Source organism: Sceloporus occidentalis, unplaced genomic scaffold, assembly GCF_023333645.1.
Source record: "Sceloporus occidentalis isolate IW3139 unplaced genomic scaffold, rSceOcc1.0.p SCAF_3, whole genome shotgun sequence".
NCBI lineage: Eukaryota > Metazoa > Chordata > Lepidosauria > Squamata > Phrynosomatidae > Sceloporus > Sceloporus occidentalis.
The window spans coordinates 35,781,992-35,806,063 of record NW_028316983.1 but is presented as its reverse complement, the minus strand read 5'-3'; the positions used below and the strand labels follow the sequence as shown (position 1 = coordinate 35,806,063).

General features: G+C 38.8%; 1 protein-coding gene across 14 annotated transcripts in view; it reads right to left on the bottom strand.

Annotated features, from left to right (window-relative positions):
• Positions 1-902: 902 nt before the first annotated feature.
• The window catches only part of LOC149315753 (receptor-type tyrosine-protein phosphatase T), an 849,328-nt gene continuing 826,158 nt past the window's right edge, over positions 903-24,072 (bottom strand). For all 14 annotated transcript variants that reach the window (XM_089514002.1, XM_089514000.1, XM_089514008.1 and 11 more), the window contains 6 exons: positions 23,235-23,408; positions 15,600-15,731; positions 15,261-15,386; positions 12,480-12,643; positions 10,971-11,106; positions 903-9,467 (listed from right to left, as the gene is read on the bottom strand). In XM_089514002.1, the coding sequence (XP_089370128.1) occupies positions 9,414-9,467; positions 10,971-11,106; positions 12,480-12,643; positions 15,261-15,386; positions 15,600-15,731; positions 23,235-23,408 (786 nt within the window). In that variant the 3' untranslated portion in view covers positions 903-9,413. The remainder of the gene's footprint in view (positions 9,468-10,970; positions 11,107-12,479; positions 12,644-15,260; positions 15,387-15,599; positions 15,732-23,234; positions 23,409-24,072) is intronic.

Genomic DNA, 24,072 nt, shown 5'->3' with positions numbered 1-24,072 from the left:
ACTCGTTCCCTCCATTCTGGTAGCCAAGGTCTCCTGTCCCAGCCCAGGATTTCCACGGCCCCGTCCCGGATTTGTCCCTGCTCGCTTGCTGCCCCTCACTCCTGGGACCTCCTCCCCTTACAAGCACGACTCAACACGTCTCTAACCAGCTTTAAAGCCGAGTTAAAGACCATATTGTTTAGGGAAGCATTCCCAGGGAGTCTGGGATTGTGACCTGGTTGTTCTGATGCTTGATTCAATACTGGATATTTGTTGTTTTACTTGTTTCTTATGATGTTTTTAATTTGTTGTTTTAACTTCTAGATTGTATGCCATACGCAGGCTTTTATATATTTTTGATTTTTCCTGGTTTTGTACAGCGCCGTGTACATTTACAGCACTTTATAATAAAGCTAATAATAATAATAATAATAATAATAATAATAATAATAATAATATCAAAATTGTATACATTATAGATGTACATTAATAGCATGTTTCATTTTATTTTCAGAATGTTATTTTCTAGTATGTCCGAACACAAAATTTAACCACCACCCCATGCCACTTTGTAGTCCACTTCAGTCTGTTTTGGATTTTTTTTTAATTATTCAAGCCCATCCACAGTCCTAAATAGCCCCTCATTTATAAATGTTTTTCAATGTGCTTATACCATGCTCAGAACAGCATAGCAGTGACTCTTTTGCTTAAAGCATATGATGGTAGTTTTAAGGTTTATCTTTCTCTTAAGTCTTTTAAGTGTGCACATACTTTACAACTTCTTTTTCAGTAGGGGTAATCTGTTCACAGCCTACATTGAATTCCATACCAAAAAGAATAAGCACCAGTGCAAGACTCTGTTAGTAAAACACTAATCTTGGATCACAGGTTTATTGTATGGATTTTGCAACACAGCCCATATTACAAACATTGTCTGGGAAACATTTACAAGAATAAATAAGATGGACTTGCAGTTCTAAAAAAAAAGTTTACACTTCACTGTAATGTACAGTCAAAAAATATATCTAATATTCATTGACTTGTCATTATTTACCTTCCCTTCTTGTAAACCAGAAAGAAAAGAAAAACTCTGAATGCACAGTGCTGAATTGTTCATATTTATATATTTTTTCTTTTTTTTTTTTGAAAATACGTGCTTTATCCTATCAAACATCCAAGCTGTACAAGTAAACTTAATTGGTATACTTAGGCATCCAGGGTTCCTGCAAAAGAAAAGTTATTTTAGCCACCATGCAACAGTCCCTTTTGGCCAGCCAAAAAATTTGCTCCACTCAGCTAAAAGAGAAATCTTTGGGCTAGCTTGCGACACTGCTGACACAGTTACATCCCCCTCATCCTTTCAGGGAGAAAATAACAGGAATGTAGTTGACACTATGCCTTTGTTGGATGTCAGTACATCTTGGCTTCAGCAGGTAGTGGTGTGGTAAGGGGATAAAGAAGTTCAAATTGATGGGAACAGATTAATGTATACTCCCCATCCTTCTTAGCTGACCTGCAATTGCATTTTGTTTGTTTTTTGGTGTCAGTGAGGGTGAGCAAGACTGATTTTCTAAGACAGGCTTTAATATGGCAGAAAAATCACCAAAATGAGTTTTCCCATCCCACTCTGATGTTGTGAAATGGTTCAAGCAGACATAGATTCTTGGAGTCCTCTGAGCACAGCAAATACAGCAAATGAATGCGTAGCAAAGCATCACCACCAACCACCATGACATGGTCACCTATGGCTTACTTATCACTTCTCCTTAATACAACATAGCATGGAAAGTTATCTACAATTTCATTGGGATGAACAACTGCAATACATTTGTTCTGCCAGCAAGCCTATACATAGCTGCTAGTTTGCTATGTATTTATTCTTTACTGTATTAGAATTATTTTCGTGGCCAAGACATGGGCAGAATTTTTTAAGGCAGACACCTTTGTTTAAAAAACAAAAAAGTCCAAAAATAATCTCTTTTTAAAAAGGACAACTTGGTTCCTAGTGGTGCAGAAAAACTTCAGAGACTTACTGTTAACATGCTTACATTGGATCAGCCACTTCTGGCAGCTGCCAGGTTGCTCTCTCAATAAGATACTTTTAAAAATAGTCTCTAGCTGTTATATCTGTGAAGAGCTCCTTAAGAAAGGAAGACAGTTATAAGGTGAGGAGATGCTGACTGTACTCAAAACCTAGAACAACACTTCTTGGTTTGTGTGTGAAATTCTTCATCTTCACAGTGAGGTGTTTCTTTCCTTTCACCCTCACCAACACTTCAACTATATTGTGATAGGAATGTAGATGTTAACATTTGCAGTTCTATTCTTGACCAAAGAAAGGTGAGTGGGAATAACGGTGCTACTTTATTAGCCCCAGTGCTACTTCATTTTGAAAGTGAGGCATTTGAGTTATTTCTTCCATTTAAAAAATCTCAGAGAAGCTGAACTGAGAAACCTTTATTGTGTTCTCAAATCTATTCAAGGCCTACTTGTTAGCACTCACACAGAGCACAGAATACTGGCATGTTTTAAATATTTCATTTCATCCAATCTTATTTATTTGGTGCATGGAGATGAAGGAATGTCAAGCATTTCTCAAGCACAGAATAATTTTTAACAATACCATATGAATGGTTTTTCTAAAGGCACTGCTTAGTGGGCTTTGTAGCCTTCAATGGTTGGTGAGAGTAGCTAAAACATGTGAGAAGAGCAGAACATAGCAAGCAAATTGTGTATGAAATTTCTCTCTTGAACATACTTCAAGAAGATATGTTTGGTAGGTTTTACTTACGGTAAATCTAGTTTTTCTGAATTGACATGCAGAATAATCCAGTGCAGGTTTACAGTGTAAGAAGATGTGTATTTCCTGAAAGGTTGTAATTCTCTTTAGAGACAGATACTAAAGGTTCTTTGCTAATTTTCTTCTTGAAAGAAGCATTTTTTTCTTGCTATGAGAAGGTTTTTAAAAACTACACTGTTTTTGAAGACTGTTCACAGTTTGGTATTTATTCTGTACAAAAGTTGCATGGGGTATTTTTCCACAGAAATTTTTTTTCTATGCAGAAAATGCAGTTTCCTGCAGAAAAAAATATGACTTGTCAGTTTTATGCAGAATAAGTTCCCAATTACAGCATTTCCTGCCCAGAAAACATTATCTTCTACACAGAAGATGGTGTTTTCTGCACAAAATACACTCTCAAACAGTGAAGATTCTCATCAATTCAGGATCTTTGGCTGGGGTTTCTTGACACTTGTGGGACACTTTTTTCTTTTTTTTTTCTTTTTTTACTATTTTTCAAATATTTCTTACATCCTTGCTAGTACATAGGAATGGATAATCTATTGATCTAAATCCCACTGAGAAACTGCATTCATTTCATAACAGTGTCTTGGACAGTGAACTCTTCTCCCCACCCCCGCACAGAAATTCATACTTGTTTCTGTTTGCATTTCTGAACCTCCACCCATGTGTATCTATTGCCTAGATGTATTTCAATTTTTAACATATGAATGTAGACACTTTAAATGTGTTTGCAAATAAATAATATATTTATAAATTGGTTGGGCAAATGCAGCAGGTCCAGGGATCAGTTTTCTGCCCCTCGCACTTCCTGGGGGCTCCCAAAAATGTCACAATACCAAAAAAAACCAAAACAAAACAAACAAACAAACAAACAAAACCCCCACAAACAAACAGACTAAAAACCCAAAACTGGAAGTGGCCGAAAGCTGATAATCTTGCATATAAATGCATTTCCAACCCATCCCTACCACTATGACAGCTTGGTCAGATCATGCAAAAGCTGTACCTTCACAATGGATGAATTTATGTGTTTTTCCTTTCTCAAACACAGAAATAAGCATACTTGCAGCAGTGCTGCACTAGGCAATCCCCCTTCAGCAACATTTTTGCTAGACCTGAACAATTGGCCTCCCTCAAAAAAATTTTTTTTCTTCTATTCTTCAATAAAAAGAAAAGAAAATTACCTTGCTAAATGCGTACAACATTAAATGGAACCACCATTCTCCATACTTAACCAACCTAAGTGGTTTCTAGCTTTTTCATAGCTATTTTTATTGGAGTGTCAGATGAGGACTTGGCTAGGTAATCTTAATCAAGTCACCATCTTTTAGCCTTAGTTTTTCGGTAATAACAGAAAGTTATGTAAGGCAGGTGAATGATATGTAATGAGTGTTATATTGTTTATTAAGACATAATAAATAATCATAGGTTGGACTGCTTGCCCACTGAAACCTGCACAAAACCTAGAAAGGCAATGCTGAATTTTCTCTGGATATGATCTTTTGAGAAGGAGCTACAGGCTTGCAAAATTTAGTTTCTTAGAAAAAGCAGTTAACAAAGCTAATGATCCCAATACAAACTTTGCAGAAAAACAATATATAAATATTTAAATAAAATAACATCAATCATTCAAATAAACCATCAGTCAACACAGTTGTATTACTACTGATCTTCAGGTTTCAAGGAACATACTAAGCAAGTAATTTTGGCTTTTTAATGCACAGTCAATGGTCAGCATAAATTGTCATTCATTTTATCTCACATTGCAGACAGTTTGTCTGTCCTAGTTCAGCAAATTACTACACATTTCTGCCTTCATCCACAATATCCACACTAATAGGCAACATGAGTAAATTTGTTTCTTATCAATTCTCCACAAAGATCAATTTTGGAAGTATAACTTTCTTACCAACAACTTCTGCTACTTTCCAAATCTGATTATAAAATAAAAATAAGACTCCCAACACTATTTTGACACATAAATGTTGCTGCTTAACAAATAGACATTCCACCACATGGATATGTTTGCTTTGCAATCTTTGTTCCTCATGTGAGCACAGCACATATGTAAGATGCAAAAGCTGCAAAAATAGTTTGACAAACAGATAAATGAAGCAGCTACACATGACACTGATATTTCTGCTATATCACTGCCCCATTTCTTTTTCTGTTGTATTGTTACAGTCTTGGAGGGTGGCTCTGATGGAATTTCATGCTTTTTAAATAGCATTGTTGATTTCTCTACTGTTTTAATATTGTTGATAGTAAGCTGTATTGTACCTTTTATGTTATATCATGGAAATATTATTTTTTCATTGCTTATTTTGATCACTTTGAAATATACATATAAACTACCTTAAGCTGTATGTGAGTTGTAGTGGAATACTTAAAATCAAAAATAAACATATCTTGTAGCAATGTGGCATGGTCTACAAAGTAAATCAATCTATTTCCTAAAAATGCTATTCCTATACTCCTCTTCTTACTCTCAAAACATCTCTTCCTGCGCTCAGATCAAAAACAATTTAAGACCTGTATGTTCCCTTTCCTCTTCTAGACATGCTGCATTCTCACCTCTGATATTTCACATCTTTCCCTCTATTCCCCTCAACTCCCCATATCTTTTATCCCACACAGAATCTGTCTACATTTCCAACCAAATATTTTTGTTTGTTTTTCTCTCTTAGTGCACCAACTGACAATCCTCATAATACACCGATGTGTATCCACTCTCCACTCCTGTACTAACTGGTGTGCATGACAGGCTTTGGACAGACTGTTGAATCAGAGTCAGCACTGGTACAGCAGTTAATAAAAATGCAAATCACAAACATTGTATATTTGTTTTTACATGGTTCTTTCTATGCCTCTGGCTTTATGCCACATCACTGGTGTGGACATGTCCTTAAATTTCCCTTGAGACATGCATGAACATGTCAGCTTTCCCTTGTGGTTGCCTTTCCTTTATCAACCATCCCTATATTAGATTTCACCTGACATCTTACCTAAATCATAGACCTTCCATAGTTGCAAGGGTACAGACATATCTCAACTAAGCATCTGATAAAGAAGTTCCTTTTTACCAAGTCCACTTATGCCCTCCATGCCCTTTCTCCCTTGTCTTTTGTCTACTTGAAACTTTTTTAGTAGCTTCTGTACTGGGAGAATGGTGAAGGGAAATGGGAGGAATGCAGACTGTTGTTGTCAGACTGTAGCAGTGTGTTTGCAGTATGTAATGAAATAATGTTTGTTTTAGTAAAGAATGGGATTATACCCCAGCCAATGCTACTGTGGCTGTATGTGTCAGACAGGCAAGATAAACAGCAGTTGATATCAGAAAAACAGAGAACAAAAAGGGAAAATAGATAAACCTGTTTCATCAGCTCCACACAGCATGTCTTAAAAAGCATGGTCTTGAACTGCTCTTTTTTGTATGTGGTGCAGGAACTTATCCCTGTTCTTACCATGTTATTTCTGCTATTAGTACCAAATTTTCTGTTAAATATGTAATGCCCAAGAACACAATGTCTTTGTTATTTGAGATATACCTGTATTACTACTGGGCAAACTCCAGCCTTTATCATAAGATCAGGCCCTCTTTATCCAAACAACAGAACAGTCATTTTTATCTAGCTTATTGTATGCCCTTCATGGGAATGTGTCATGCAACTGGGCATATAGCTAAGGCCTTTCTGTACAAGACTGGGATTTTCCCAACATGATCCCTCTGCACTGAAACTAGAAAGCCTAGATGGCACACTGCCTGTTAATTCTACAATCATTCCTATGGAAAGAAGATTCAGGAAAGCACACACATTATGCTGCTTATTATGATCCCATTTCCCATGTGAGAGTAACCAACAGTGGTTAAGCCCAGTAAACAGGGCTAGGCAAGAAAAAGTGCTGTCTCAAGCAAATATCAAGCCTGTTTGATACTCTGTGACATTTTTTGTGAAAACATTTAGCATTTCCAGGAAGATTTCATTCCTAGCTGTGGATGCTACAAATTCTGTAGCTACTTCTGAGTTATTTTAGGCTTAGATTGTTTCACTAGGATTTAATGATTTTATCCTTCCATGAACTTGAAAAAATATGTCCTGGGAGCAAAAGGATTACTAATTAAAAGTGTCTTCTAAATTAAGATGTCTTGCAACTATCACTGCTTTACTCTTTAATTTAAAAAATAATTAAAGAAATTAACACTATATTTCAAATGCCCTCAACCAATACGTTTTAGGTCTTGTGTGCCTGATTATTAATAAAATGACCAGAGGGTAGAAGTACAACAGTAGAGACCTATATGAAATACAACTGTTAAAAGTGCAAGCCTATTCCCATGACATGAAACTGAAATGAGCAAGCCAAGCAAAGTAGCAACACCCATACCAGCTATTTAGTTGTTTCTTATTCAGAAATTCAGGGCTAAAATGTATACATCTGTTTAAAGATGTATGAACAGATATGTTTAACTGTTTACAGAAACTTGTGCTTTCAAATGGGGGAGTAATAAACTATTATGTTGATTTCATGTGGATTAGCAATGGTGATCTGTACTGCAAAAATTAAACACTCTGCTTATGCAGGTAGGGTCTCATTTCCATTTGGAAAGGAAGTATTGTTAAGGAACAGTCTTACCACATCTGTGGTGGTGACCAAAAACCTGGCTCATGATAAGCTGACACAGTTGAAGGATTCCAGGAGGTCAAGATTACTTTTCAGCTAGTTATATTTGTTGTGTGCCAAGTTTGAGCCATTGGATCTTGTAGAGCAGCCAATCTGATCCGGGATTCTAATGCTGCACAGATCCAGCTCTAATAACCATGATGAATTGGGCTGAATAAGAGGGCTATAATGTATTGGCCCCCTTTCCACACCTTTTCAAACAAAGGGGAAGACTAATTAATGATGGATAACTGTATAAAATTTTAATCGCTATATTGTTTCAGCAGGGCACACAGTCTACAATGAAAGAGGCATTTTGTACTACCCAGTGTATATATGATTGTACAGCTTCAAAATATCACTGTTGACCTGAGTCAACATGGCAGAATTTGCTGGTATTCATTTCCAAGAACTGCTTTCTAAGATTTCAAAGAAAATCTGCAGAATATAATGTTGATCCTTTCCCGCAGTATACCAATGTGCTTTCAAATGCCTACCTGGATCATCTCATTTTGAAAGGCAAAGCAGTTCTTAATTTGGGAGATGATAAGTGTGGGCCTCTTGGCATGCTTCAGCTGGCTTTCAAATAAGTGGGAAAACAAAGTGTTCATTGCTTTTGTTACTGTTAAGAGGCATAAGTATCATTTTGCCATATACCAATTAGGAAGTGCATTGTTTGGATAGATGTTGGATAACAAATATGTAAGCCATTCTTTATTTTAGGCAGTGACTATGACAAAGAACATCCATCTCTCTTCTCTGGTTTCAAGATCAGATACTTACAACTCTATCGTGTTCCTTGTTTGGGCAAATATGATTGGCAAATCTAACTTGCAAAGGTAAACTTGACTATTCTTCAAATTCAAAATAAATACATACTTTTTCATAAAAATACTATTCATCAGAAGGTGTAAACCATCATTCAGTCTTATCAGATCAGTCACTACTGATCATTGTCTATTAATCATGTCTGTAATAAGCCTGCCATCTTGACCTTCACTTCTCGCATGGCAGAACCTGTCTTTACAATAAAGACTGAATAGATGATGGCAACAACCTCCACGATAAGTTTACTGCAATATACTTATAACCCAGCAGGTTTATAAGCCATTCCTTTCATTTCAACCAGCTTTAAGAGAAACACTGCACACAAACAAATACTTATGGTAACATGAAATTAACTTCAGTCCAAACCAAAGAACAATTTAGGAAAGATGATGGCAATTTTAGGGTGTTCTAATTTTTGGTTGGCTAGGAGGTACAATTTTACAGGACTGCTTCTGAAATGCTGCAGTTGATATGAACCATTAAGATGTAACCAACCCATGCAGAACATTGGAAATCTACTAGCACTGTGTAACAACCAAGGCAGAAAATTAACCAGCAGCTTCTTAGCTCAATCGCCTGCTTCTGAGACAATGGGAGCAGGCAGGAATTTACAGCTTCATGACAGTGGCCTTTTCATTTGAGAAACTGATCACAAAGGCTTAGTGTGCTGAAAGCTTTAATATGTGTCTACTGAAGCTTTCCTCCTTTGCCAAATGGCTGATAGATGAAATTAAAAACATAAAGTGAGGATTTGTGGGGGGAAAACAGAAAGTAGAGCTGAAAGATGAAGGATTATCCAAGTATTTTCCCCCATTCCCATTTGTATCAAGGAAAAACAAAAATGCACATCCAAAATGGCAGAGAAGCAGTCAGAGGGGATTAGAAAGCAGAATTTTCCAGTCTGGCTCTTGCTTTGCCAGTTCATACAGTTGATTGTTTAAAAAGCAAGAGATCTTCTGGAAGGCATATAGCAGTACATCCCTCCTCCTCCCAATGGCACTGAGATCTGACCAGGTCTTTCACTCAACAGTGAAGAACTTTATACTCTTCATCCCACTAGTCCTTTGAAGTAAGGGGAGGGGACTGGTGTCCTTCAAACATCAAGGCTTTTGGAATTCAGCAGGCTCCCTGCCATCACAGGCTAAAATGAACTCAAATATTCCAGTGCAACCTCATATACAAATTTATATTGTTCCTGAAAGAAAGAAAGAAAGAAAGAAAGAAAGAACAAGAGAGAGGGAGAGCAGAAGGAGAAAAAAATTATGCTTAAGATACTTTTTCTCCTGTTTCTATAACAGCATGCATTCTTATACTTCAAAGCATTAATAAAGTCCATGGTGAAAATCCGATTGGTTAGTCCTAACCAGATTAGATCCACTGAATCTATTGCTGAGTGGCAGTCAACACATAGGTAAACCCATCTGATGCCAGCCACAGATACTGGTGAAACGTCAGGAAGAAACTCTTCTAGAACGTGGCCACATAGCACAAAAAACCCACAAAATAATTTGCGTAGTTCTTGCTTGTACTGAAAAAGGCCTTAGTGTGAAATGAGGCACTACAGGCCTTTAAATGATGGCAGAAAAATGGACTGTAGGTGCCAGCAAAATATCAGGAATAAACTCTTCCAGAACATGGCCACATAGCCTGAAAAACCCACAAAAAACAAATGGACTGTACTTTACTGGGAGATGTGTGTGTGTGTGTGTGTGTGTGTATGAGAAACATGAAATTTTAAAAACTCCTTGCTAGCTATCTTATGCTAATAGAAACTAATGATATCAAGTGAAGACTAATCAAAGTTTTCTAACTGCCCAATTCCTTTCCAGTTATTATTTCTCTTAAGATCACAAACCTATGCAAATTTCTTAAATGTAGGTCCCATTTAGTAAACTAATATTCACCACAAAATAAATGTTATGTTCAGAGCTTGGAAAGTTACTTTATTGAACTATAGTTTCCTCAGTTCCTGTGAATTCATCAGCATTGTCTAGTTGTTTAAACCCTACTCATATCACTCCAATAGCCATCACAGAAGTATTTCTAAACTTTCACTAATTTCCCTTGAGGAAAATAACACATACCAGCCTTTCTATATGGAATCGTACAATACTGTTGTATGAAGACTCAATACCAATAGGCTTGTTCTTGAGCTACATTTATGGATATTATGATTGCTATATTACAAGAAATGTGCTAATTTTGTCCTGTAGCTGAAAATAAGTGTCATGATGTATATGTAACTAGATACTTTGCAAAGATGTAGCCATGTTAGTCTTTTGCAACATAAAAAGGAGGAAGAAAGGGGGAGCAGGAAAATGTAGGAGCACCTGACTTTCGAAACAAAAAGAAATAAAAATATAATAAAAGTGTAATAATAATAATAATAATAATAATAATAATAATAATAATAATAAATAACAAAAACAGTAACAACAACAACTACTACAACTAGAACAACCTACATATTTGCAAGATTATTTAACAGGATTTTGTGTCGATAATTTCACTCTGTTGTTATTGTTTGCATAATTCAATGAAGAAAGGAAGAAAATGCAAAATTGGCAATCATGCATATTGTATAAAAAAGCAAAGGTATCCAAAATTGAAGCATAGAAGTTAATTTAAACTGTTTCATACTGTAAGCATCTTATCTGAAATGCACTGTTCTATACCCCCTTTCTTCATCTATACTTACCAGTGTCTCCACCATGTTAGATTTGTTGTTCCGTAAAGTTTTCACTATGTGAAACACATCAATGATGTTTTGCTGTTGGATCATTTCACATACACTGCATATGGCACAGAAGGTGCCACTGCGGCCACCACCATTCCTAGGACAGAAGTGAAGAGAGGTTTTATGAAGTCTTTTAATCTAGTCTAAAGAATTTTCTATGTTCAAGGCAATCTAAAAGGTAACATTCAAACTGGTGCTCTGCAATTATATAGACAGAGATGTTCACACTTCTGCAGGTTCTACATGTCATTCTACTTCTCTAATCAATCAAAAATATTGGAATATGGAAGATCTTGCCATAAGGTCTGGGTCCTGAACTAAATCACAGCTCAGAGTGAGTATCTGGCCTCTTTGGCAGGAGGCAAAGCCCATTAATGAGAACTCCTTTGGGCCTCCCTTCATTTTGGAGTAAGGGGTAGATTTCCAAGTAGCATGTATACAGTCTGGATCTAGCCACCATTCAAAATTCTCAGTGTTCTGAATTGATGCTGAAATGGACATCATGGGATAAACTGAAATGGAGGCTACATCCCATTGGCATTTTCATTACAACACCTTCAGATAGGCTTAACAGGACTGACAGATGAGAGGTCCAACCAGACTAGGTCCCATCTAGGAATATGCTGCTCCTTACCTTCCATCCACACAGTCAGGTATGTAGTGGTTGTGTGAGCATGATGAGATGGGGGAGGATCTGACTAAGGAAGGTTGCCAATTGTAACCATCACACACTGATGCTAGCACATTCCGAACCTTCCTAGTAGTTCTCTGCAAGTTGTTCAGGATGGCTCTCCTTGAGTTTGGGACAGGGGGAAGATTTCCAAGATATATATATATATATATATATATATATATACACACACACACACACACACACACACACACACACACACACACATTCTGGATCTAGCCATCATTCAAATTTCCCACAATGTCCTGTACATGATCATATCATTACAGTGTCCTGTAATGATGCTGAATTGGACATCATGGGATAAACTAAAATAGAGGATAGATTCCATTGGCATGTCTATTTCAAAACCATCAGATAGACCAGTTACTGGGGGTGGCATTCCCTGGGTTTCTGCCCCTGTGTGCCTAACAGCTGTGTGGTGAGGGGAGGAAAAGGACTGAGTCTATTTGAGGAGTGGGAAAAATTGAATAAGGGTTTTGAGGAGGATCCTCCTCATCAGAGTTTCTGGATACTACAGATGCTCCTTTCTCATTTATTTAGTTGGCATCTTTGAATATTTATTTTATCATTATCACCCTCCAACCTGAATCAACCAGGTAATGATTTCAAGCCCTAGTATCTAATGTATTGTTCAATAATTGGGTTCAGTCAGCTGAGTTTCTTTATGTACATGTACAAATACTGGCTATGATGTTCCATCAAAGGAACAAAGACTATTAGATCCATGAAGGTGAACTTAATCAGCAGTTATTTCTTAAAGAAGTATAAGTATTTACAGGCAATGAACCACTGTCCGTCCATCTCGTCCATCATACTGCTCCTGCCACTTCTCCAGCCTCCTAACCACTTTCAGAAGAGAACGCTTGGAAGGCGGAACATCTCTATATGCTGGCCAGCCAATATACTGCAAATGCTGAACAATACGGTACCCATCTTGTGGCTAAGAGGAAAGGAATTAAATAAGAATTATATATTGGTCCATCTATGTGAAGGAACCTTACACACATTTCTATATATACGTCCAGGTATTGGAACCTAAGAACCATAAACACAACTTCCACCTTTACTCTGAAATTATTCTAATGAGGAAATGTGTCTTTTGTCCTTGTGGAATATTTCCAGAAGCATTTATTTCAGTTAGTACGTCATTCTCATTTTGAAGAAATTGAGTTTTTGGAACCAGAAGTGGATTTTCACACTACTTCTCCCCACATTTCACCCATATAATTTAATTTTTAAGAAGAAATAAATAGAATATTAGGAATTAACTGTATGAGACATTTTACTTGTGGTGGTGACAATTACTCTGGCATTAGCACTACAGAAAATTCTGAAACTGTTATTCAAGACTCGCAGTGTGTACACACTAGCCATTTCCTGCAGACTGAATAATACTGATACATAAAAGATTAGCAGGAACATTATCTATCATGTTCATGGCTAGAGGGATCATATATCATGAGTGGTTAACACCTAGAGATAAGACTGCAGAGGCAGGATAATTGTATTGGAAACAGGACTGAGATTTCCTCAAGAGAGAAAATGGCAAAAAATGCAGTCTGCTGACATAGTGGCTTGAGTCTTGGTCTAGGACTCCAAGACACCAGGTTACGAAACCCCACTCTGACATGAAAACCCAGTGGGTATTGGATGACACTCTCTTAGCCTAAATCCCTGTGATAAGGTTGCCATAAATCACAGCAAAGCACATTTATTTTGTATGTTTGTATACTATTGATAAGTAAACTATCTCTGATGCAATTCAGAGACATAGGCCCTGTACAGACTGGCACTTTGTGTCGATCTGGGGATGGAGTCAGGGTGTCGTGTCCAGATGATGCACACCCCTGATGATGCCACCAGGGTGCCATGATGTCATGTGCTGCTCCAGACAGCACGCAGCATCATGACACACCTCTGGCGCTGCATCCAAATGATGCAGCACTGAAGGGGTGCCATACAGCTGCACTGCTGCAGCTATGGTGCCTTTTGGAGGACACAAAAAGGAGCTGCTTTTTGCAGCTCCTTTTTTCCCCCTCCAGACGCCACATCGGGGCCACAGTGTGAGGTTGCTGTGGCCCCGATCTGGCTGAAGACATTTGTACAGCTCCATGGATGTGTTAGTATTGAATGTCAAATGCAAAGGTATCCTGTAGCACCTTTGAGACTGAAAGAAAAAAGCTGTAGCATAAGCTTTCATAGACCTGGTCTACCTCCTCACATGCATGGTGCTAACCAGGAAGGACCTTTATAATCAGTCTATATGAATAGCCATAAAAATTCCATACCCACAAGTTTTGCATATTCCTGAACAACACTTCAGTAGACCAGGCAGTAGCCCAGGTCTATGAAAGCTTACACTACAACTTATTTCACACAGTCTCAAACGTGCTACAAGATCCCTTTGCATACTGATATCTCTGATACAGTGTGGACAATGAATTTATCTACTTGAACAAGAAACTACTTTACTACATTGGCTATTGGACAAACCATTGTTTCCTGTAATTTTCTTTCCTGTATTTACCTGACTGAATAAACCTAAGTTACCTGATGAAATATCCCCATATGGAAAGAAAGGCCTTGTTCTCACTATGGTTTAAACCGGATCAAGATTTGAAATGATCCAGTTTAAACCACCATGTTTCTCACTTGATTCGAATCACTGAAGAGATTCAAAAAGGGGTGCTATGGTTTCCCCCCATTTTTCCCCATTTAACCTGTGTCAAAAAGGGGTGTTTTTTGTGCTGAATTGATTCATTTAAAAATAAACTGATTCAGCCCAAGTGGGAACCAGGCGGCTTCGAATCCATCCCCCGGCGCAAGTGGGAATCAGAGAGGCAGATTTGAATCCGCCTGGCTGTGACAGAAGGGGGCAGCTGCAAGGGCCCCAGTCATGTCCCTTGTCATCGACCACCCTGCCTCCCTTGCCTCTCCTTACCTGGGCCACCGGCTTCTCCTCGACCTTCTGCAACCTCCATTGGCTCTTTCCGCTCGGCGACCTCCTTCCCAAGCTTCCCCGCTTGCCGACCTTCTTCTTCCATTCCCAGCCTCCCAGGGAAGCTGGGAAAGAGGTCACAGGAATGTTTCAGGGAATAAGGGGAAGCCCTGCGAGCTTCCTGCGACCTCTTTCCCAACTTCCCCGGCCACGGGGAGGCTGGGAACGGAGGAAAAAGGTGGCCGAGCAGGGAAGCTTGGGAAGGAGGTCACCGAGCGGAAGAAGCCCACAGGGATGTAGAAGCCTGAGGAGAAGCCAGTGCCCTAGGTAAGGAGTGGTAAGGGAGGCAGGGAGGCTGATGACAGGGGATATGGTCAGGGCTTCCCACTACCTTTATGCCACTCCTCTTGTTCCAGCGCAAATAGTGGGAACCATGCTTATTGCAGAACCGATTTCTGGATTCATTCACAGAAACCAGTTCAGCAATAAGTGGAAACAAGGTCAAAGAAAACAGGCAGAAGAAAAGAGAAAGAATGGAACATACAAGGATGAATTCCTTCTAAAGGTATATTGCCTAAAATCCAGAGGCTCATGGAAAAACAGGTTGGTTTCTCTTTACCCTTGCCATGTTGCAGATCCGAAATATCCTATTGATAATGTCCTCATCTATGTCAGCAGATACAAATTCTACTTGGATTGGCCCATAACAACAGGATGTTTTTTCTGGCCAGTACTGCATACAGAGCTGGACACAAAGAAAGATAAAAAGAGAAACAAGTTATGGAAGAGGCCAAGACTGTCAAGAAAGAATTAACTTAAATCTTGTGATCTCAAGAAAAAATATTTTCAGTTTTGCAGGAATCTTAGAATTTTCTTTTTGGTCACTATCTTTGGCCAAAGCCACAGTAGGTGATAATGCCTGATCTTCACATATTTACATACTCAAAATTCTACTTACTTGTGCAGCATCCATTTCATTCAGCATCACGATGGAGGAACAGTTATAATCAAACACCAGTCTCCAGAAGTCTGCTACAGTGTTGGGCAATGGATGTTGGGTAACTATAAAGGCAGCTGGTTGCTTGTGGCTCTGTCAAAAATCGGATGGGGAGGAAAGGGAGAAAAAAGATTAATGCTAATGGAAAAAATCAATAATAATTTATTCAGAAAAATCTTAAAGCCTAGGAGGCTATGGGCAGACAAACTGATCCATGTAACCAGATTATACAAACCATACCTCATATCCTTGTTATCACTGCACACTGAAAGAATGAAGCTATTGTAATTGGATCCCAATGAAGACATTTCATTAGAAAAGTGGCATAAGAACAAGGATTATCCCTTATGAATTATGCATGTGTTAGAAGCCAGCAAAATAATAATAATAATTAGAAGAAGGAATGAAGGTGACAGCTGGAAACAGGACTTTCCATTTCCTAAAGATACTAAAATCAGTGAAGCTGGGATCCAAAGAACTGCTGAAGCTTACACAATGGGCTTCTGGGATCTAACCAGAACTTGTTTACTTCTTTGTTTAACAATTCAGTCCAAGCTGAATAGAAATTCCTCTTGGAAAATATCTTGGGGGCAGGGGGACAATTTGTAATGGGGCTATCACTACTTATTGTTGGGGAGAAAAGCTACCTGAAACCTCTTTTGGTAATTTAGCACATCATCCCCTTTTTTGTTTTGGTTCTATGTCATTTACAAGAAGAGAACACTACTATCAATCCTGTCACTATTCCTATATGATAGTTATGGCAAATCTTTTAGAGACCAAGTGCCCAATGACTTCTGCCTTCTTGGGCAGGTCTTCTGCGGGAAAAACCCAAGGCACTCTCTTAGCCTCAGGGTAGCAATAGGAACCCCCTTCTGATGAAATCTGCCAAGAAAACCCCATGATAGTTTTACCTTAGGGTCGTCATAAGTTGGAAACAACTAGGAGGTACGCAACAACAACAGAAGCTGACATAAGAATATTTCTAACCCATGGATCAAGGTGGATACACCCCTAGTCAGGATTAACATGATTTAGGCACTCCTCCTCTTACCCCCTGCCACTTCTGCTGCTCTTCCTCCTCATCTTCCAAAAGAAGATAGGAAAACACAGGTAGGTACAATCAGCCCTCAAACAACAAGGCTTCTTACCTTTACCAGGACATGTCCTACATTTCTTCCTCCTGTCCAGGAGGAATTCCAAAATGTCCTCTACTTTGAGCACAACTAAGAAGCACAACTTTACATTAGTGTCTTTAGCTTTTCTTGTGTAATATCTACAATTTCTCTTGAATGCCTTGAACTCATTTGTGGTGAGGACATCTGGTCACCCTGAACAGTGGGGCCTTGATATCCATAGGGGATCTGTTCTGGATCCCCCCATGGATACCAAAACCCACAGATGCTCAAACTCCATTATTTTCAATGGTGGTGCGGCCATGCAGCTGTGCTACTATTGGGGACAATGAGACTCCCCACCCACCCCCCCCGAAGCCAGCCTCACTGCTTTCACCATAGCACGTGGCAAAGGACTGCCTCCTCCTCCTCTTCTTCTTTCACCCTGCCATCTTTGCTGCCTCGACCTCTGCTCTTTCCCCTCCTTCTCTTCGTCCTTCTCCTCCTCTTACCGCCTACCACCACTGCCGCTCTATCTCCTCTTCCCTCTTCCTCCTTCCTCCTCATCTTTCCTGCCTCCTCCACCCCCCAAAAGGAAGATAGGAAAACATAGGTAGGTACAGTCAGCCTTCAAACAGCAAGGCTGTGCTTCAAACTGGAAGGAGGTTTTGTGTGGAATGACTCAGGATTCTATCCTAAAGCCATTTTTATTTTGTCCTCAGTCCATTAGTTTACAACATGTTAATCAGTGTCTTTCATGGCAGGGTGGAGTCCTTATCACGTTTGCAGACAACACAAAACTGGGATGGGTGTCTAACACATTGGAAGATAGGAACAGAATTCCAAAGGACCTAAATAAACATGAAAATTTGGCAGAAATTAATAAAATGAAATTCAATAGAAACAAATGTCCTTTTCTGGAAAGTTATTTGTTAGTCATGCTTTAGCTGGAAATTCTGCATTGAACAGGAGGTTGGGCTTGATGGCCCACGAGACTCTTTTAAACTCTGTGAATATATTTTTCTATCATATATAAAGTTCCTGTGCAGAGCTGCAAAGAAAGCAGGTGTCTTATATCATAAGCCTGCAATATTATGGTCAACAGTTGACACCTTCTAATATTCTTTCATCTACAGAACTGCTAAGGATACAGAACAAATGACTGCTTCTAATTAGATCTTGAAAATTTCATTTTGGACTACAACTCACACAATCCCCAATCCACAGAAACCACATTTCCAAATTCCACTTCTGTTAAATCTAACCACAAGCAATTGGTTAGAAACGCCAGGTCATCATCTATCCACAATGTCATCACCAGCATGCATATTTATAATATTTCTGGGCTTTCTCCATGCTTCAGAGTATATAAAAATGCTAGCGTAAAAAGAGATTACATACATAAGTTATTATTCCATTTTTACTGTGGCTTACAGTTTAAATGTGTAAGCAATCCTTTCTGAACATCTGTGTGATGTTCATGGTTTAGGATATGGGATCAGTCTGAAAAGCAGACAGTTAAAAAATTAGCAACCACAACCAAACAGCAGCAGATACAGCCAGCTAAATTTTATTGCCAGCATTTATTTGCAAAAGAGAAGAAAAATATATCCATCTATTTCACAGCACTTCTGAAAATAATCTTTGATTGCCTCAGATTTCTCATGTGAATGTTCTTATCCACCAACACATGAAAATTCACTGCAATATGTGTGTGTGTGTGCGTGTGCCACAACATGCATGCCTGAGGACACTGGTGGCATCACACCCTTATTGCACTGATGCTTTCCTTGAAAATGCAAGTGATGTGACATAACTAGTGGCTGTGATATTTCATAATGTAAGAGACAGGAATATTTGCCATCAGTGAGTGGCAGGGGAAGCAGGTCAACAAGCAGGAGGAGAACCCAATGTCTGCTGAGAGACTTAACAGCATCAAGAAACATAATGACACAGCAGAGATGTAAAGAATATTCACAACTTATCCTGAACCAGAAAGTATGTGCTGATAAATACACTGAAAAACTTGTAAACCACTACAACATTTTCATTGCTGTGAAAAGAAACATTTTGTCATCATCTTTATCAGCAGTACAAGTAGCAGCACTAGCAAAGTTGCATTTGCTCAAAAATGTTGTACCCATCTTGTAAAAAAAAGGGGCCTAAAATGCCCATTCCTGAAACCCCTCCCAACCCCCCCCCCCCAAAAAAAAACCTCTTGTTATTTCACACAGTGGGAGAAAACTTTGGACTCCCCCCCCCACGGTATGAGAATGAAATAAAAATAAGTGAACTAGAGAAAGCATTGTTTAGGTTTGTCAGTGATGACCAGCTAAGGGCACCAATATGTGTATAGTGACTGACAGATCTTCCTAATCAGTCAGCACTATTTGTCTCCAACTGCTACCAATTTCCACCTTTACTTGGAATCTTGTGTCAGACAAATTACTTGGCATCTTGTGACATTGTTGCTGCAGAACAATCATGTCCTCTTCTTGCATCTTTCCACCAACATTTTACTGGTCACTGTTTTATATTAGACTACAGCAGAAGTTCCCAAACTCCACCAGGTATTTTGGACTCCAAGAAATCCCAGCCTTGTCCAAAGGCCAGGAATTCTGGGAGCTGAAGTCCAAAACACATGGATGACTAAAGTTTGGGGAACACTGGTCTACACGTCAGTGGGTGAGCAACTGGTGACCCATCAAATGTTGTCCAGACTAAAATTCCCATCATCCCTCACTATTATGCTTGCTAAGTCACACAGGAGTTGCAGTCCAATAACCTCTGGAAGGCCACAAATTTTTCTGGATCCCCCCCCCCCCCGCGTAAAAGAAAAAATGTGTAAGCTCAAGCCCCATTGGAAGTAACGGGACTGGTGCCTGCTGCAAGGATACAGCACACACCCCCAGTCGCACACCCCATTACTTCTTCTGGGGCGCATGAGCCTTTTTTCTGGGGCAGCTTCCAGCATATGCTGGAAGCCGTGCATGACGCGCCTGCATATGACACGCCTGCGTATGATGCGGCCGCCCTATATATGAGAATTACTTGAGCTTTGTAGTGGAATTGATCACTGGATTCTTTGTAAATGTAAAAAAAGACAACAGTTTTATTGCTGACAACTACACAACTCAGAGTTAGACACAGACTGTTTGTGCAGAAAACAGCTTCTGCTTAGTGAAGCAGTAAAGGCCTTTGCTCACTCAACTGTTAGATAACAAATATGTACCTACTATCATAGTGCTTTGAATCACTTGGACAAGACTATATATTGTATTTAAAAGTACCTTAAGACTTCTTTTTTTAACTTTTTGATAACAAATAGAAACATTTGACTGTGCAGAAGTCTCACAATAATATTACCCTCAACTACATACATGTTAAACTATAGAGAAGGAAGAAAAATATAGCTTTACAGGCCCAGTATACTTGTGGTTTATCTCCATTAATATTAGGCTTCAGGGATTATACAGAGTGTACAAAAACAGCTGAAAGATAAGGCATATCTCATATAGGAAATATGTTCCAGCGTTAGCAGAAGGAAATGAAAGAGGACACATACCAGTGGGTAATTTTTTTCTCCTTCACTGTGCTGTTACATTTCGTAATCATCTTGTATTGGCTATCTAACTGTATCCTGCCTACTCTTAGGAAATATCATTCATTGCAGTATAGAAAGCTACCTCAAACATTTTTAAGTACAGCTAAGTATTGTCTAGACTGTTGGAGAGCAAGCAGAAATGAATGGAGAAGACTATTTTCAATCTGGCTTAGTATCATAGGTATCTATTCAAAAATCCCTTCCATTTGCACATTAATTTGTATTGTAGTTATTTCAAAATCTGCAAAAAGATATGTACCTATTGTATTTTATTCTAAAATATTTTCTATTCTACCCTCAATCAACTCTCCATTACAAAATTTTCACATGTGAACAATCAAAAGGATAAGTATGGGCAAGTCTGCACTTATGGGAAAAGTCCAAATGGAATCACCATCTGTTCTGCTTTGCACCTGCCTTGGAGTCACAGTTGTCTATACTGTGGATGTTGGTATGGTATGTTGCCAGCTTCCATGGCTGCTGCCTTTCCCACAACTCCAGGACAGATCACTGCTGGTTACCATTTATCTTCTCTGCCTGGTATAATGTTAAAATGAAGATTTTTTTCTTGTTTGTGAGGTGCCCAAACACCTTGTTGTGATCTCTAAGTACACTGCTGGAGTGGTGCAGAGAGGGGAAAAACTACCTCAAATGATATTTTCCCCTCCTCTGTGCTGCTCCTGGTGCATGATTTGAAATCACAACAAAGTGTCAGGTGTCTCAAAGCAGGAAACATCTTTATTTTAACATCATTCTAGGCAGGGAAGGTAAATGGAAGCTGGGAGCAAGCTGTCTTGGAGCTGTGGGAAAATCAGTGGTGATGGGAGCAGACTGAAAATCATGGTGTCTGTGATACATCCTGCCTGCCCTGAATTCAGTGTGTGAATCAATGGGAGACATACAAGAAACAATGCAGTTTCTTAGAAACTCTGCAGAAAACTGTGAGTTTTTAAAATCTGTATTAAGGAATTTTAACCCCAAGTTTGCTGCTGATTGGACCCTGCAGCATGTGTTCTGATAATGCGAGATTTGGAGGAAATGCCATGCATCGTGTGCCCTAAGTGGCACAGATTCAGGGGGAATTCATTTTTCCCCTCATGTAGACTTAGACTAACTTCTACTGCATACATTAGTTCAATTGGTTTAATTCAGATTAGATAAATCTGATCAAAATAAAGCAATTCACTTTCAAATGGGGAGCAATAAATGAAGAAACAAATAATTAAATAAATATTTAAGCATCACTTTCTATTGTGGCACTCTAGGATTTCAAAAAGGAATGTTTACCAGTTCTGCCAAAAATGTCGATATAGAACCTGGGAGCTTCTGCATATTAACAACAAAGATCTTGAATGGAAGTAATGGCTCTTCCATTTATCAGTGGTCAGTCATTTTACAGTAGAGATGTACTTATTTTGTACTCTCATAAAAGGGTTAATAATTTCAAAAAAATTTCTCATTGTTGTGTGAAATAAGAATCATTTTTGTGCATTTTCATCATCATCATCATCATCATCATCATCATCATCATCATCATTTTGCACTCAGGGAACTTTTTAGCCAAAAAATGGATAATCCTCAAAAATATTTTCTGCATTTTTGGAATGTCTCTGTTTTTGAAATACATTTTTCTTTCACAAAAAAGTCGCCAAATGCAAAAAAAATCTCATGGAAATTGGCTATTTTCTCAAGCAGATGTAGATGAATTGAGATACCCCTTCTTGTCAAAGATGGGAAAATATACAAGTATTCATTACATTTCTTCTTTATAGCTGAGAAGAAGACAACACAGTAGCTTTCACTACTATGGTACCACTACATCATTATAGCTAAAAAAGCTGAATGATCTTTTGTCTGTTTGTCACAATTAGTACTGCATAGGGGTAGAATGCTGAATGTGAAGTGTTCAGCCATAAAATGTGACCAATCAACTTCTTCAACCCATCTTTTTGTTGTTCTCTTCCTTCAAGCTGACTTTGACTTATGGTAACTCTATCTTTGCAAAATTTGTATAGAGGAGATTTGTACTGCTTTCTTCTAAAACTCAGAGAATGTTCCCATGATGGCTTAGATTTGAAACCTTATCTCCCAGAATCCTAGCCCAGCCCTCAAACCACTACATCATGCTGGCTCTCTTCAAACTAGCTTCTTGTTGTTGTCTGCCTTCAAGTCAATCCTGACTCATGGCAACCCTGCAAATGAGAAATCTCCAAGATCCCCTAGCCTCCACTTCTCTGCTCAGGTCCTGCAAACTCAGTCCCATGTCCTCCTTGATTGATTCCACCCATCTGACATGTGACCTTCCTCTCTTTTTACTGTCTTCTACCTTTTTACTGTCTTCTACCTCTTTTCTAATGAGTCTTGACTATTCACAATATGGTCAAAGTATGACAGCCTCAATTTGATTATCTTGACTTCCAGAAAGAGTCCAGGCTTGGTCTGTCCAAGGACTCATTTGTCTGTCTTTTTGGTTGTATCATCAGGACTCTTCTCCAGTAGCATATCTCAAATGAGTTGATTTTCTTTTTATCTAGTTTATTCACTGTCCAGCTCTTACATTCAAATATGATGATGGGGAATACAATGGATTGGACAATTCTAACTTTAGTGCTCTGTTGTATATCTTTACTCTTTAGGATCATGTCTAGTTCTTTCAAAACTTACTTACCTAAAATACCTATCAGAATAAAAATGAGGCAGTGTAATATTTGCTGAGCTTCCTAGAGGAAGAGTGTAAAAATATTATCATAAAAAATAGACTGCCAACACTGCCCAACTATTGAAGGAATGGCATAGGGATACTGTGAGAGAGACAGTTGATGGCTATAGTTGCCTATTTTCTGTTCAAAATGAATCCTTGCTCTGAATTTTACTTACATCCATGAGAGCAGCATTAATGTAGTTGCTTGATTCTCCATCAACGGAGATAAGGAAGGGGAGGCACCGATCCAAAGGGAGTACATCCATACAGCGGTTCTTGTCATGGTTCCTTGGTAAGAGTCCAATGCTGCAATCTTCTGGTCGTACTCGAGGTGTAACTATATTAAGGGTCTGTAATCAATAGGAGAAACAGGCAATGATTCATATGTAATCCCAAAGATATGTGATCTGACACACAGACTGATGGTGTCCTTGTCCCTTTGATTTAACACTGGCTTGGCTCTCATTCCCCACCCAAAAGAGTACACATTCAAAACTCAACAAGATCCATGGCCAAAAGGAACCTGACTATTTTACTTTAAAATTGTGATGCACCACTTTCCAAGTGCTTGCTGAGTGTCTAAAACTAGAAGCCAAAAAGTTAAAGTGAGAATGTTAAGGAGAATGTATGAAAACCTTGGGTCTCTTCTGGGAGAAAGGTGGCATTCAAATGAAATGAAATAAATAAACAAATCTGTAGTGGGTTCTCCTTAGAAATACATGCCTTAGAATCACACTTGATAATTAAGCATTTGTTTACCTCTCCATGACCAATCACAAACTGCAAGATATGTAGGTGAGGAAAAACAATTTGCTATGACAAAAGGATGTCTTTAACACTACAGGAGCACACCTGCAAAAGAGGTACTAAACATATTGTCCAGTTTGACCCTTCAATGAAACATATTTTGAAACCATAGGCGGGATACAAACCGCCGCTTTGCGGCGCTTCCCCGCCGCCGCCGTTTGCTCCGTGCGGGAGCTGCAGCAGCCTAACAGTGCGGCTCCCGCGCGG